The sequence below is a fragment of the Lipophrys pholis genome (genome assembly GCF_963383615.2).
Source record: "Lipophrys pholis genome assembly, chromosome: 16".
Lineage (NCBI taxonomy): Eukaryota > Metazoa > Chordata > Actinopteri > Blenniiformes > Blenniidae > Lipophrys > Lipophrys pholis.
The window spans coordinates 7,964,705-7,981,684 of record NC_137634.1 but is presented as its reverse complement, the minus strand read 5'-3'; the positions used below and the strand labels follow the sequence as shown (position 1 = coordinate 7,981,684).

Sequence of the window (16,980 nt, the reverse complement as noted above, 5' to 3'; positions counted from 1 at the left end):
TGGGTGTCAGGGTTGGGGCAAACTGGGAAATGGAAAATGTGGTGGAGTTGGTCGTCCAATAACCGGAGGGTTGGCGGTTAGAATCCCACTCTATCAAACAGTCATTGTCGTTGTGTCCTTGGACAAGGCACTTTACCCACATTGCCTCGTATGAATGGTGCATGAATGTTGGTGGTGGTCGAATGGGCCGTTGGCGCAAAATGGCAGCCACGCCTCTGTCAGCAGCCCCAAGGACAGCTGTGGCTACAACGTAGTTTACCATCACTGGTGGGACTGGTGTGAATGAATAATGGTCTCTGTACACGCTTTTCAGTCAGCTTGAAAAAAGCACTATATACAGTATATCCAAGCATTTATTATTATTATTAAAATGGAGGGAAGAAGGTTGATTTTAGTAATTGGATGGATGGATGGCTGGATGGATGGATGGATGGATGGATGGATGGATGGATGGATGGACGGATGGATGGACGGACGGACGGATGGATGGATGGATGGATGGATGGACGGACAGACGGATGAATGTCTGACAAGCAAATGGAGTTAAAGGACCTGAGGATATGACTTTAGTGGCATTCGGGCTACAGAATTGAAAAAGTGAAACCCTGTTTTTTTCTTACGTTTTTCAAGCAAAAACAAGAAAACGCAAGCAGCTATTAAACAAAAGAGTGCAAAAGATGCTGAAGAACATTTTTTGTGGGTTTTGAGCCAAAATAACTTCCACAACTAGTGAGAAAAAAGAAATATAAGAGCTCTGAAAGCTAATCTAAAAAGACATACGTCTTTCAAATTGGAAGTATCTAACTACTACAAGAACAATGGAGTTTTTTTTTTTTTTTTTTTTTCTAAAGTATCTTTAAAGTTGTCAACACCTCACAATATCAAAAACACCACAAATTCTAGCATACAACCCGTAAATGACAACTTGATTGTTTACGAGATCTGAGATATAATTGTTTATTAATTGACTGACAAGGTTTTAAATTTAACCACAAAACTTAGCTATTAATGGTCTTTAACAGCTTGCATCTGAAGAACCGTTACAAAAATATATATAAATAATCCCATTAAGGCACATATTTTGGTAAAATAATAAAAACAAACAATAAACAGTGCATGTGCAAAGCTTATTACTATTTTTATACGAAGAAAGTATTATCTCTTCATCGCTATGTGGACCAAACTTTTTGCCGAAGGTCTGGCACATTTACATGCTTGGCTGTGGGTGTGCATTACTCAGAACAATTAAATTGCTTCATGAAGTCGGTGGCCACAGGGTGCCAAGACATCCCGGGAATCTGGCTGTCCATCAGACAGCCGGGACGAGTTGCAAAGCTGTTTGTAACACAGATGGCTGATCAGTAGAACTGACTTCCTTTTTTTTTTTTTTTTTTTCTTGCTTGGCGCTGTCATCGTGTCTCATCACCATACTCGCTTGAGAGCAAGAGAGTGTTTTATGTTGTGATCGAGTGTGTGAAGATGCTCATTTGTTTGGGGCTGTTTAGGATGGGTCGTGCAGCAGGTAAATGTGAGCATGTCTGCGTGGTGTTCGCCTTGGATTATACATGAGCACATGAAATTTTGATGGAGCAATTGAATACAAAGCAGGCACATGCACAGTTTGTTTTAAAATGTGGATGCTCACCCTGGGATATGACAGCAAGAGACACACTGAAACCGTCGCCATCAGCATTCCTCTACAAAGTGTGGCTTGGATCGTACTGAAAGAGACCCCGAGTTTGGCTATGTGTTGACAAGGGTGTCAGAGGGAAGTCCATCTGTCTGCCTCTTTTCTTTATAGTGGATTTTCACATATAAAGATGCCTGTACATGGTTGCCAAGGAGATAGACAGTGGACAATGAGGAAGAGTGATGCCACTCAGAGAGAAAAAAAAAACCACACAACTTTATTTTGTTCTTTATTTTCTTGGGATTTAACATTAAAGACAAAATCCATGTATGAAACGTAAAAAAAAAGTGTAGCATCTTGCGACATTGTTATAACAAATTTTTTGACATTTTTCCCTTGTCTCTGTGTCCCAGATTTATTAGGACCTTCTGCAGGCACACAGGGTCATTTGGGACGATGCTGGCTATTCATCTATTGTTTCTCATCAGCCTGCTCTGTGTCAGCCAGCTGCTGCAGGGCCAGGGCATGGACATTTCAGCAGGTGAGCGTCTCTTTGTGCTGCTGGGGATAAATTAACAAAAAGCAATACGGTCTGGCTCGCAAAACCTCAGCACATTATCCTGGATGTAGTAATGCTGTCCTCTTGTGGCTGAAGAGGTGAAGACATATGTTTTAGAGCAGAGCATGCAGAGGTATGCTGAGGAGGAATGGTCACTTTATCTTTTTAACCTAGGGAAGAGTGAACTGCAGACTATGTTTTAAAACATAATATCACATTCTGGTTTGCATGTCCTTTTTTTTTCTATTAAATCGGTAATAAAAGACACTTGAATTTGCAGTAATTTTACATTGTAATATAATTTTTTTACTTGATGAATAAAACAAATATAAAATCAATGGATCATCAGATCAGTGCATATAAATATACAAGAATACAATTTCAACAATATACCAGGGGCTAAACTTACAAGATGGACACTATATAAAAGAGGGTGAGGAGAGGGGGGGCCAACATGGAAATTACAGAAGATAACTGACTTAACATATGTAAGATACATTAAACAACCACTAGTTCACAGATCTGGAGGGAGTTCTCCTGGAAGAACCTGGTACACTTCTTTATTACACCAAAGTTGAAAAGTCAAGAGTTAAATCGACCGCAAAAAATGTTAGAGGGAATGTGGAGAATTTGATGTCGATCAGTCACAAATGGACAGTAAATAGAAAAATAATGGACTGAATACGAGTCTCAAAATGGCACAAGGACTAATTAATGAATCTAAATGCAATGCAGACACCGAAGTAATGTACATGTTTTTGTTTTTGTGTTTTTCTTAGAGCATTTCGTGCATTTGCATTTATAGATAATATCATCAGAGCTTCCTCTCCAATGTGACAGTCTTGATAAATGGTACACAAGATCTCTGTTCTGATATTATTAACATGCTGCATCTCTGGACTACAGAGCACATGCACCCTTAACATGGCGTATGAATGAAGTTTTTACATTACTGATTTATGGATAAATGTCATTTCATAATGCTTACCAGAAATAATTTTACATCCTAGACCTTTAAGGTTCTGCTTTTTCTACTTTTATTCCAATATCATGTTGGCACCTTGTAGTGGTGCGTGACAATAATGTTTCCAGCATAATTTGTGCAAAGACTGTGTAAATGATGCTTAAATCAGTCAAAATGCAATGATTGGTGCAAACCAGCTTTCAGTTTATCTGACCATTTTCAGTACGTTCTCAATAGTGTTCATATTATAATAATCCAGTAAAAGGTTTATTGTGACTGAGCCAAACTTCCATCAGCAGTTTGTACTTTCAAATGCATGTTGCATTAGATTTAGCTTCTGCTTACAAAGATGAGTGGATATTCCTCTAGTGACACTATTTACCTTCCTCTGACTGCATGATTAAATTTAATTACACTTTGGAAAATGTGCTTTCAGAGCAAAAATGTATGCATTTAGTGGCAAGGGAAATATCTCTCTAATAAATGTGTCTTTAAATATAACTTGATGACTCATCACTTGAGCATAATTCAGTGGGTTTTTTCCCCCCCACATTGTTCAAAAAAAAAATACTGTGTTGGAGTTTGGAGCAATTATATAGCAATTACACTGAGAGTTGGGTTATAACAAAATGCAATAGTGTTTGCAGTCATCCTTCAACGTTTTCTGCTGATTCATTTGCTTTGCTCATGATTAAACTTTGGTCAGAATAAGGTGAATTAACATACTGATCTCGTGTTTATACACAAACAGATGCAGATAAACTCAGAGGAAGTCGTGAGGCCATCACCCCGCCACCTGAATCCGATCTAGACCATGAGCAAGACAACAGCCTCGGATACAAAGGTATGGTTCATGAATACTAGATAGGATACATTAATGGTTCATGTCACACATCATCATGGTGCTTACTATAAAGATGTGATTCCCAACCAGGGGGGCCCGATCAGCACCGGGGGTCCCAAGGCCCTCTTGATTTTGAGGGCGCCACTGCTATTGTGTACAGGAGTGGATTACAAAGTGTGGGAGAATCACTTAGGGAGCTTCAATCAAAAGTTTAGTTTTAAATAAATAAGAAATGTCTGATAAGTTGTCATTTGCCAATGTCATTCTCAAGGTATAACGCCATAGCTTATTATATTACATATGCCATTATTTACATTTCTCTTCATTACTTTCACAATAAATTCTGTTCTAAAAACAAATGTTCTAATCTGTTATCTTTTATTTTTTTTAAATTGTGTTATCATCAACTTATTCTTTTTATCGTGTAAATGAAACGTATAGTGGAAAAACATCCCTTATACCCCCAGATTTTTTCTATCACTGCCTCCATTAACACTCTATTGTGTCGCAAAGCAAAGACCAATCCCGCATTTACAAAGACCACAAAGTGGAGAACAGAATACCTATTTATTTGTCAGTATCATTACACAAATAGATATTTTTTTCCACTTTTGTTTCAGCCTGTAAGCTGTCGATGTTTTTCCTTGATGCTTGTTTTCTTTCGACTGTTTTTGAAGTGTAAAATGGGCCTTGTCAAATCCAGGTCAGTAAATTGATGCTTCAAATTGTGCTGATTCCGAGTGTGTCCTTCGAGAGACACAATCTGGAGCCCATTTCCAGGAAGAATGCTGTGCTTCCTTTTGCTGACAAAGACTCTAATACCACTTAATGCCAGTTCAGCAGCTGGAGAGTGCAAGTGTCCAAAGCCAGCAAAGATCAATCCCCTCTTCCCTTGCCCTGACATTTTGCGGGAAGGGCTCTGACTTTGGGTTGTCCGTTTCCTTGGATGATGACAAATATCTGACTTACTGTATATAGATATGCTGCACAATCCTATCAGAAAATATGAGCACATTTGCTAAACACAGGGAGCAGAAAATGAAATCATGATTTGAGGTTTAACTCTTTCTACTCAATGACATACATGGGAATTTCATTTTTTGAACACTGTGGTGTTGGCAAATGTTACTTCAGGAGGGGTTGCATGTTTTTTTTGTTACTTTTTAGAGTAAATCTTAACAAAACTAGATCTCCTTTTATGTGATAATAACAATATGTTAGAAAGTGTTAAATGGACCAAAATTGGACATAAAGTTTTCTCTAAAGGAGATAAAAGAGTCACGGGGAGTTTTAAAAAGATGTGACAACCCATTTGCCAAACACTGATTTGATTTGTGCCTCTGAAAAACAAAATGACAGAAAAGAAACAATGGAATCACGACACTGCCACCTATTTTATGTGCACAGTATGATCACTTCCCATATTCGTTCATGGTTTGTTTTACCTATTCTTAAGATTTGGTGCATTGATTCAGATGGGGTTTTTTCCAAAACAAAAGGGAGAAAATACTGTTTTTCAATTTTAATGAAAATTGTAAAGCAGGACCATTAAGCATTTTCAATATTTCTTTTCAATTTTTTTTTAAATCTTACGCAATCATTTCATAACTCACATATATGTATTCATGTTTTCCATGATTACTTCTCGAGAAACAGCAAAAAAAAGTTTGCATTTCTGCAAAGCTGGACTGATAAAGGGTTAAGTGGAGCTTCTACTGGATTCCATTTGATGTATTTCATGTGGCAATAATGGTTGAAAGTGGGATTGTTGATCTGTCTGTCTCCCCTCTCAAGATAAGAAGCCTTTTTTTTTGTCATTTTTATAATCACTGTGGCTCAGTGGGGGGGGGGGGGGGGGGGGGGGGGGGGTGGGGTGGGTGAAAAAAAAAAAGATGACAGTGAGATTGTGTGAAGTTGAAAGCATGTCCAAGTCTTAGCGGCTGATAAGACCATCCACCCGTGTGCCTGCCGGTTTTTGCCAATTTGGAGGCAGACCGAGGAAAGCAGAAGGAACGGCTCTTGCATCAGCTTCTCTGACCGTGTTGGGAAAGGTGAAGGCACCGTCTCTCATGTTGCTTCAGTGCTTTGTGTGACCCCCGAGCAACTGTGGTGATATGCCGCGAGGCACTAACAAACAAGCAGTGATATAAACAAGAAATGGAAACAGGCAAAGAGCTGTCAGCTGCAGAGGGAGGGAGCCGGGAAACAGCCTGGAAAATAGAAGCCAGATTGGGGAAAAAAATAATGTGAAAGGAGCTGCTAATGGTAGTAATCCGTCAGACACACTGCTATCGACTGATTCACAGCTCGTACACTCTGCTTTCACCACATTCTGAGTATTTCAGGTATTTAAAACCTGTCTGTACTTCCCTTGGACACAAACGTAAACAGTGACTAATAGGAGACCCACCAAGGCCAAGATTTTTTCTCTGAGGAGATTCCAAATGATTTATTTTTTCTTAAATATTTTTGGGATTTTGGCTTTGTGCTTTTTGGAGATATTTCCCTCCTTGGCCGAGGACCAAGTGCATAGCTGCTCTGGAGAGAAATATATAAATAAAAAATAATAGGTCCCAATGCCTGGCACTCTCTCCTTGAAATCCTTGCCATTTTCTGAGCTGTGTTGCTATGAAGGCGTGCATGTCTTTGTGTCATTTTTCACCATCTGTTACTGGAAATGTCATTGCTGCAGAGGGTGGATTGTGGAATACATGACAGAATGCACATACTGCATTTAGCTGGGTACACTGCACCTGTTGTTATGTTGACGCCACACATGCATAAAGCAAAAGCTCCTGCTGACAAGACCCATGCTTCATTTTTAGTCCTTGTATAATGACAGCCACTACTATTAATGCTGTTGAATAATAATTATAATAATACTACAAAACCATATGTTCTCATAAAATATTACATCTCTTTATCATAACGCATATCATAACACAAGTTTGATGCATAAGAAGCAGGATTACGGGAAATGTCTACAAAACTCGGTCAGAGCATTTTTCAACCTGAACTTCTGACGGGGGATTCCCGGTCTGCAATTGTCATCATTTATCAAAAAATGTTCCAAGGAACGCAAACGAGGTGAACCAACAGCGTCATGGGTGGCCAAGGCTCATTGATGCATATAGGGAGTGATGGTGGTCCAACAGAACAAATGTCCTCCTGTAGCTCAAACTGATGCAGATGAGGGTTCAGACTGCGTCCATCGCAATGCGATATTAGCCAGGTGGGTATAATGTTATAGCTGATCTGTGTATGGTACTGTGTCACTGCCAGTAAGTCCAACTGATACCACAAGTGCGTCGAACAGAGACAACCAAACACACTCATTAACAACCAATTGAGAGACACCGCCTTGACTTGTGATCACGGCAGAAAACCACACATGTACAGGGAGAAGGTTCAAATCGCACATAGAAAAGGCCGCAAGCCTGGAATAAAACTGGGGATATTCAAAAGTCCTCACTGCTTCATGCAACATAATAACAATGTGGCAGGAGAATTAAAACTATGAAATAATGGAATGAGCAAGATATATGGGGCAGTCGTTGAAATATTTCAGTGCCATTGTGTTGCCGAGAACGAGATGAATTGGGGTATGCAGTGGGAACTGGAGAATGAGAAAAATGCATTCAGACAGAGAAGTGTGTTCTTGAGAAAAAAAATACAGAGCACATGTTTCATAAAGGCTGACAGGGGCTTGTGGTGAGACTGTAATTTCCCATATTTTACTGGTTGTTTACCAACTGTGAAGCCTCGTCTTAGAGAGCCGACTGCATTCAGCACAGCCACCAGTGATCCACAATGGGCAATTAAAGGATTTCAGAACAGAGAGCAGGGAGGGTGAGAGTAAGCGTTCTTCTGTCTGAATGTGACTTAAAAGAACAGAGCCATCATTTCTTCTTTTGTGGTGTGGTTGGGATGGCTGAGTCTGTTTAAATGCATAATTACTGTCTGTTTGCTTCTGTTAGTGATTTCAGTGGGCTTTGTGGAGAGATTTTCAAATACATGCTCGGTATTGTAGAAGTTTAGGCTCATGCTTAGTGTGTTTGTTTTGTGTCATGTGGCCTGCATGCTTAATCCACTGAGGCTTTACAGATCTCGCTGTGAGGTGATCGGACAGAGAACACAAAGTGATCTTTGACCTTAACCATTATTATGGGCTTGGTCCAAAAATACGAAATAAACAACAAAAAAAAAAAGGTTGTGATACGAGCCTTTTTACTTTTGAAGATCTCAAGCAGATAGTGCCAACTGGTGCCATATTTCAGATAAATTGTTCTTCGTAGAAGTGCTCGATTCATTTCTGCCTGTGGGAATGACATGTCTGTGGCATTTACAATGACTAAAGTTGCCCTTCTTTGATCTGGAACAGCGGTTCTCAACCTGGAATCCAGGAGCCATTTATGTGGTGCTACAGATGACAGGAGGGGCCAAAGTTTGGCCTATTCTAATTTTGAAATGAGTGCAGATGGAGAAAAATGCACATTTTTGATTACTGTTTATAGCGCATTGTTGTTTGCACGCATGTGTGTGTGGTTTCATTGCAAAAACAAATAGCACCACCCTTGAGAGGTCCCACATGAAAACTACATCATTTTCAGCATTTCTGCTGTTTCCCTGTAAATGGACATCGTTTTCAAAACATTGGCTTGTAACCTGAAACTTTGCTGAAACAAAAAGGCAAATACTATGGGTTTTCATTTGAAACAGTGCATAAATGTGATCTAAAGCTATACAAAATCAAACTATAATATACTTTCTTGAATGTAGAGTTTATTTCAGCTTTTTTTCCCCAATATCTTTTTTGTTCATTGACATGTGCAAATCAAATTTTCGCAGTCAGAGATCACTTGGTCCCGAACACCTCAGGTTGTGAAGACACAGATGAGGTCAGGAACATTGCACATGACAGTGTGCTGCAGCCCAACCACCAGCAGATGGAGTCCTGACCTGCTCAAAAAGACATATCGTTCTGAAGTTCTCTATTAAGAGGCATACTCTAACTCGAAAGTTCATATGATTTATCTTTATCAATTTAAAATGCATTTAATTTAGGTACGATACCATTGAGTTCGGGTGATTATTACCTCAACGTGACATAGTATACGGGGCATTACATTTCTAATGCACTTTAAAATATCATTTAATTTCCCAGTGGTAGGCAGGGAGGTCAGAGGGTGAGATCGTGATCGATTTTTGTCTGCAGAAGCACAATGCGGCTGCAGCAGCCCAGAGTGCATGGAGGCTCGCTTTTCTGGCTCATTAGGAACACAGTATATTTTGTGTGTGTGTGTGTGTGTGAGTGTGTGTGTGTGTGTGTGTGTGTGTGTGTGTGTGTGTGTGTGTGTGTGTGTGTGTGTGTGTGTGTGTGTGTGTGTGTGTGTGTGTGTGTGTGTGTGTGTGTGTAAGTGTGTGTGTGCTGCATGAGCTTGTTCTTTTTGGTTTAGATAAGAATACAGTGCACGTCCCTCTTGATCGAGAGATTAAAATAGCATAAATCATTCATCAAGGTCATATTCGGTTTACTTTCAGCAACAGACGCACTTTTGAAATATTAAGTACATTTTAGTTGGGGGGGGGCTCTGCATTTCACAAAAGGCTCTTCATATCATAGAGGAGTCATGATAGACACTTAAAACAAAGGCTGCTGGCATTTATTTCACTTCACTTAGTGGAAATTCATATAGGGATGGGTTTTATATATTTAATCAATAGTTTGTGGTAACGTGATGGAATTGTCTTTTCTTAAAGAATGAGCTACAAGCACAGTCTTAGAGGAGCCAATCTCTCTGGCTGTGTCTTCGCATGCGGTTAAACGGTGCCTAACTCGCAGGAATCTCCTCTGCAAAACAGAAAAGCCTCTGACTGGGGAGGAAAACCAAGGCAGCTCTGTGCGCAAAGACGCACGGCGCCTCATCCAACCAGTGCCAGTCGCACCAAACCGGGGCAACGCAGCACATTTAAACCATTAAAGTGACTGCAAGTGGACGCTCCCCCTCCCTCCCGCCACCCTCCCTCTCTCCTTTCCTCCTTCTTCTCGATAATCGCTCTCTCTCTCTCTCTCGCTCTCTCTCTTTTTCGGGGAATCTTCCAAAGTGGAGCTCCCAGCGAATCACCGATGAATTCCGCGAAGTTAGCAGCGTTTGGAAGTGAGGAGTCCGGCGTGGGGTGCGGAGGAAAGCCGAGCGGCGTGGAGTGGATTACTTGTCGAGTATCCCGCGACCATGTCTCCGACTGACTCGAACTTTGGATCAGGCAGAAATTTACTCTGAACGCTATTATCCGAGTCCTGCCGAGGAGCGCAGGAACTCTCCTCCACCCTCCGAAGAAGTTGTAATTTAGATGACACAGACAGAAAACTAATTCTAACTGGATATCCAGCTTCCCAGCTGCTCTCAGAGATGCCTGTCGGTTTCGCAGGAATTTACTGTCTACTGGCATTGCTAAAGATTTGTTCAGGTATGAGTTTCATATTTCATTTGCATGTTAATGCCTATTAAAGGGCACGTTTTTTCTCTCTCCCCTTTTTCATAACTATAAAGGAATTGGCTGCACACGCAGAAAGAGAAGTTAGAAAGAAGTGAGAGAAGATGGAGAATTTTCTCATGTGAGGATATTGTGGTCACCTTTTCTCTGGAAGCAGCATGTATAGTTAGTCTGTGTCCCATGCAGCAATAAGTGTGACCTATCCATCTGCAGCCTACCCCCTTGTTGCATTTGCTAGTCCGTGATCAAATCAGCATTCATGGTTGTCTGAAAATGTATTTCTGAGTGTGTAAATTGTAAAAAAAAAAACTCTCCCAGCATGAGTCAATGCAGGGGGGAGTCATTTGAGCAGTTCTCACCTTCAGACAGTCTGAACAGAAAGACTGTACATAATATGCACTGCATGTGTTTAGTTTGGCACCTTCAGCATGTTGGGAAATCAGCCACAAACCATGGTAAAACATCATTCTTACTGAGAGAAATCAGAGACAGACACACAGGGTGGAAAAAAAAGAAAAGCTCTGGATTACACATGTTGATGGATTTCCACAGGGTGTTAAAGTGTTTTTGTTTTGGTGGATCGAGGTTAATTCTTTGAAAATTACCACGAGCTGATATAACACTGATATCGTGTGTGTGTGTGTGTGTGTGTGTGTGTGTGTGTGTGTGTGTGTGTGTGTGTGTGTGTGTGTGTGGTACATAAAAAAGTTTGGGACCACGTTGCAGAACAGCTTATGCGATAGAAAGCCTGAGATGGTTTGGGCATGTGCTGAGGATATATAGATAGTGGATGTATCGGACAAAGGATGTTGGGAATGGAGTTGCAAGGCGGGAGGAGAAGAGAAGGACATTAGAGGAGATTGATGAATAGAGTGAAGGAGGAGATGGTTGGTGTAACAGCAGACGACTAACCGAGATGGTGGCAGATGATCCTAATAGGTGACCCTTGAAAGGAGAAACCAAAAGATTAAGTTTCTTTTAATTGTTGTTTACAGTGGATTAGTGGACTATACTTGAAAATACCTACCTGTGTGTGCTAATATACGTTTCATCCTTAAGCCACAAAAATTACAATTGAAGACTCTGACACATTTCCTCGTGGCGTCAGTTGTGTTCACTCCATAAAACAAAGACAGCTGTCACTGACATTAGCAGAGGCCACAGGCTTAAAGAAACACTATGTTTTCTGTGCTAGTTCTGTCATAAGTGTCTGACATTGATCGATGGCATTATCTCCAGCGCGACTTCCTTCACTTGACAGCATTAGAAGGGATTTTTTTCTCTCCCAAAGTTCCTGCTCCAGTGACAGCTGAAATAACCTCACCTTGTACAGTACACATGTTCAGCTTTACTTTTGTATGTGACGCCACTCTTTAAAAATAACATTATGATAAGCATTAAGGACACTTTCCAAACCAAAGATAATGTGCTAAATGCGTTTCCAAGCCCTGCTGGCTTAAAGACAAAAAAAAAAAAACAAAAAAAAAACTGTACAGTGTTTGCACGTGGATATAAAACAGCACTTCATTCTCTTGAATGTCAGTAGCAACTTTAAAAAGGGTAACACACAAAGGCATGCCTGTCCACATCAAGAGCACAAATATGTGCATGACAATCATTTTCCAGTTTGTTGACTGTAAATTTCCAGACTGGCAAATTTGGTAACCACCACAGTCTAGAGCGTTTCAAGTATGTCCAAAGTGGTTTGAGAGCTACCGTCCTGTTCTCTGCTTTTTAACTATGTGTGAATATGCTAAATTGGACCGAAAATTGCCCACGTTCCCCATTGCATGCTGCAAACTGTCTGCACAAAGGAGAAAGTTGGATAAAACATTTAGCTTGTTTAGTTTTAGTTACTCTTGGACTTCCTTGAAGTAAATGTATTATGACGGTTATAGTACAAAGCTCTACTCTCTGTCTGACTCCATGCTTTGTCTCAGATATGGAGTTGTTAGAGGTGGAAAGGTGGGCAGTGCAAGGGGTCTTTTTCTTCAAGAACCCCCCCCCCCCCCCCCCCCCCGATAATGACTGTTCCTATTGTAGTGTTGTGGTCAGAAGCCTCCCTTTATAGCGAGAATGTCCTCTGTTCATGTCTGGGTTGGGCTTGGGAGCCTTTCTGGATGAGTTTGTATGTTCTACATGGTTATTTCAAATTACCCACGTGTGTGTGTGTGTCTGTCTGTGTTTGCCCTGTGATGGACTGATGACCTGTCCACGGTGTACCCTGCCTTCCTCTATAGTCAGCTGGTATTGTCTCCAGCACCCTGCTAATCTGGATAAAGTCGTATGAAAGATAAATGGATTCTAAATTTTTGGTGGAAACTATGTACTTTAATCAATATAGTATGCACAGTTATGCATTTGATAGTTATGGTCAGCAGAGGTTTATAGTGATATTTAGGTAGACCCCCCTCAACAAACATTAATGTTGTGAAGAGTCTGAAGCGTGTGTGTGTGTGTGTGTGTGCGTGGTACATAAAAAGTGTGTGTGTGTGAGAGAACATTATTATTTAACATTATCATTAACAGAGAATTAATTAAAACCAGAATGATTTGACTTGTTTCCCCACTGATTCTGCATTAAAAATAAATAGATTTTGGTCCATATTAAAAGTGTCTTCATGTTTTAGTGTTAACTGATTTTTATCATCGAACAAGAACTTGGAAGTCCCCTCAGTTGAGGGTTTAATCTCTTAATAATAATTCTGCCAATGGTAATTGGATGAAATGTAATAACCTAAATGATGGTCATTATAAGCGTGCTCTCGTGTTGGGGAAGGCTTTTCCCCCTACCACCTCACAGATCTTAATTATGCATCCCCAGAGTGACGCTGTGCTTTGGCTCGCCATTCGCCCTGCTTTATTGGATGGTCCACAAACACTTCCTCAAAAAAGAACAGCAGGAAAACAGAAGAACAGCCCATAATGTGATAAATCTGTGTTAGGATGGTCGTGCTTTGAATGTGAACGCCATATCGTCATAATAACTTCACCAGCTAAGCTAATAACTGAGCTAATTGCTTTAGCAATATGTAGCGGAGGTCCTCTGGGGCATATTTTACCTTTATAATCCCTCTCATCCATGTGTTATCTGTGGTGAGGTAAGTAGAAGAGGGGCTGGGAGACCGGCTCAGCGCAGCCTCATTCCATCAGTGGTGTGGTGCAGCAGCCCGGCAGGGATCGCTTTAAACTGACACGCCGGGTTGCTGCGTCGGACTGTGAGCTGCACACAGGTCAGAGGTCACATGTACTTACTCATGCTGCTTTAGTGACCAACACTCGTGGCTCTGAGAGGTCCACTGTTTAGACTCAAAACACTGGCGCGGCACTTGTTAACGAATGCCGGACCTGATGCTTGATTGGGGGGAAGCTGGCCCGCTGTGTCGTCCCCTAAGCTAACAAGACTCCCTGTAGTCTTTGTGATGGTGACAGTGATGAGCTGAGTCCCACTACTAATGAGGACTTCTTTGCCATGGATGATAGGACTGATAGGACATCGCCGTAGCCCGGCAAGAATTCCTTTTGTTTGTTGGATAAAATTGTCAAATTCTTTCCAGAGTGTCATAGAAATGAAGGAGTTAATAAGCTCCAGTAGGCATCTGTTCGGTTGGGAAGCATCACCATGGATGTTGTTTTTCCAATTTCTTCATACGCTTCAAAAAGATAGATGTTCTTGATCCACACTGACTGATAATGTTGAAAGCAATGTGGTTTTAAAGATAGATGCTGGATCATTTTTGCATGCATATGCTCAGGCACACCTTGTTTTTCAGCTTTGATGGACTTTAATTTTTTTTTTTAGCAATTTGTTTTTCCTTCCTGGGAATTCATCAGCACCGCTTTGAAGGTTATCTCTAGACTTTCCAGTCCACGACTGATTATGAACACCTTTAATCTCAGGTGATAGCTTTCATTGTCATTCAAAGCATCCACAAAGTCAGCCTGCGGAGAAATTAGGTCAGGCCAAATGAACGTTGTTTGACACAAGTGTTTGCTCATGAGAACTTCACCCACCAGGAACTGTCGGAGCAGAATAACTATCGCTCTACTCTCTCAAATCCCTGCAGATGTTGCCGGGATTGTTTGCCTCTGCCTGAATGTGCATAAATGCATATGTAATGGTGTCGGTGCACGCTTGTTTTTATTGTGCCGTATCAGATTGTCTGTTGAAAGTTGTGATTCATGATTGCTTCGCTTGTTTACTCGCTGGTTTCATGTAGCGCGGCGTTGCAGAGTGTGGTTGCTAATCTGGGGAAAGCGCAGCTACCGGGAGCTCTGGCAAGTGCCTCTGGGCCCGGAGCTCACAGGTCATCACACCTCCATACAGGCTCACATACGACTCTAAGGCACATGTGCACACACAGCTCCTCAATTTGAGGGGGATCGATCGCCTTCTGCCTGCCCTACGAAGGTAGCAGGTTCCTCGCCTGCAGCATCCACCCACACCTCCCCTTGTTGTTTCAGCCGTTTTCCGCTCTCATTTTTGGTGTGGCTTAGGTGTTCAGTCAGCAATTTCAGTTCTTTCAGGTGAATTATCAGGCTTTAACAAAGTGATGTCTTCATCTGATGCAACCCAAATACAAGCTTGAGACAAATACATTTTTGTTTGAAACACATGGTCAAAGGATGAAGCTAGATTTGATATACTGTTCACCATCCAGTTTGTTCTGTGTTTAGGCTTGACTGATTTCTGGTTAAATTATATTTCTTTCTTTTAATATTGTGTGCCTATTCCTGAAAATAGTTGCTGAAAAGACAAAAAAAAAAGTACTTTGGATTCTGAAGCTATAGCTGCTCTCATCTGGACAGTAGAACTTCCAGGCTCAGAAACTCCCTTGGGTTTGTGGTTTTCTCTGCTTTGTTTGTACTCTTTTGCCCAGCGTTTTCCTTTTCTGAGGCCAATGTCCACTTTTCTGTCTTTGCTGAGGCACTTTGGGATAATTCCTTCAGTAAACAGATCTGCTCGCCATAATTTTGGGTGAAGTTATAAGTAATTGTGACATCTTGCGATGGAAGTGTTAAACTGTGCCAATACATTTTTCACCCTCCGACTGTCAGGACGTGCCGACCCTGGCTTTTGTTTGTTCTCAGACGAAACTCTGTCTCTGAGAAGTGCTGTAACCTTTTAAGGTGTCAACGTGGCAGCATTGATTGAAGTACTGCAGCGGTTGCAGTATCTTTAAAAGTGAGGGTGTATTCCTTTAGGATTTGGGTTTCAGAGTAATTGGTGGAATTAATATTTTGAAAGGACAGCTTTAAAGGTCACAGTGGTATGACCTCTGAAATGGTTCTTTAGGTTCCCTCTGTGAATCGTCTCCTCTCCAGTCAGGCGTCTAATAATCAATCGAATCAATACCCCTTTCTGATGGATCTTTTGCAGTCTTGTCACGCTCCCGCTCACACGCCCATGAAAAATGGCCGCATTCTCACACGTATCGTCAATTAAGCTAGCTTTGTGTGTTAAACCATAGATTAGCTAAAAAAAAACAAAGCGCGATGGCTTACGCTGGTGAGAGAACGCATCAGTAGTGCAGATTATCCCTCTGCCATTTTCTCAGCCCTTCTCATCTTTCTCCTTCATTTGTCTCCAGTCTCAGCCTGTCATTACTGACGAGGTTCAAAGCCTGCAGCATAAAGAACTGTTTCCCACCAGAGCATCCCTCACTGAAGTGTCCAAAACATGCATACATCGCTTTAATTAGCACACCTATTAATAGTTAGCCCCTCAAATGCCATGCGGTTGGGTGAAATTCACACATCAACCTGTAATAAGGCAAATATGTCAGAGCAGTAATGTTATCTGTGCATAGAAAAGAGTCCTGTTGCATTATGGGCTTTGAAAGCCTACTACAATGCCAGTTGATTGAGTTCCAAGTGCAGACATCAATGGCACTGTGGATTTGAAATAAGTGTAAGACCGGTGTGTTGTGAAAACGGAGAAAATAGATGTGGAGTAAAAATTCATTCTCCGGCTGCTTTTTTTTCATTATGGCCTTAAAAAGATTGTTTAGTGTCCTTTTTGCTGGGATGAATTTGACGAGCTGCCAAGCATGTCTTGGAAGAAGAGATGAGAGGAGCTTCTCATCAGGCCGGATATTTTCTGACGCTGGCATCATGACAGATAACACGCGTCGTGTCAGCTTCCCGGCTATGTGTAACCAAGCGTCTGTGCACAAGTGATGCAGACGGGCCTGATTTCTATGGGTTTCTCTCTGGTAATTTACTTAAAATTCAGATATTAGAACGAAACCTGACAGCCTTGATCATAATATATTGAAAGCAAACACAGTTTTTTCACTTGACGTGTCAAGGCTTTTCGTGAATGATGAAGAGAGCGAGCGCTGTGATCAATAGGGGGGTACGAGAACGGTGCCCTCAGGACTGACCTTGTTATTACAGCGAGGAGACCATACCTAACGTTACCTTCATTAGCTCGGAGTTAATGTTGGAATGTAGCCTCTCAAAGCATCTCGCGCATTTTGACATGC

General features: G+C 41.2%; 1 protein-coding gene across 1 annotated transcript in view; it reads left to right on the top strand.

Annotated features, from left to right (window-relative positions):
* The first annotated feature begins 9,957 nt into the window (after nucleotides 1–9,957).
* The window catches only part of LOC308121506 (roundabout homolog 1-like), a 90,370-nt gene continuing 83,347 nt past the window's right edge, over nucleotides 9,958–16,980 (top strand). The window contains exon 1 of the mRNA XM_080482765.1: nucleotides 9,958–10,465. Coding sequence (XP_080338891.1) covers nucleotides 10,408–10,465 — 58 coding nt within the window. The 5' untranslated portion in view covers nucleotides 9,958–10,407. The remainder of the gene's footprint in view (nucleotides 10,466–16,980) is intronic.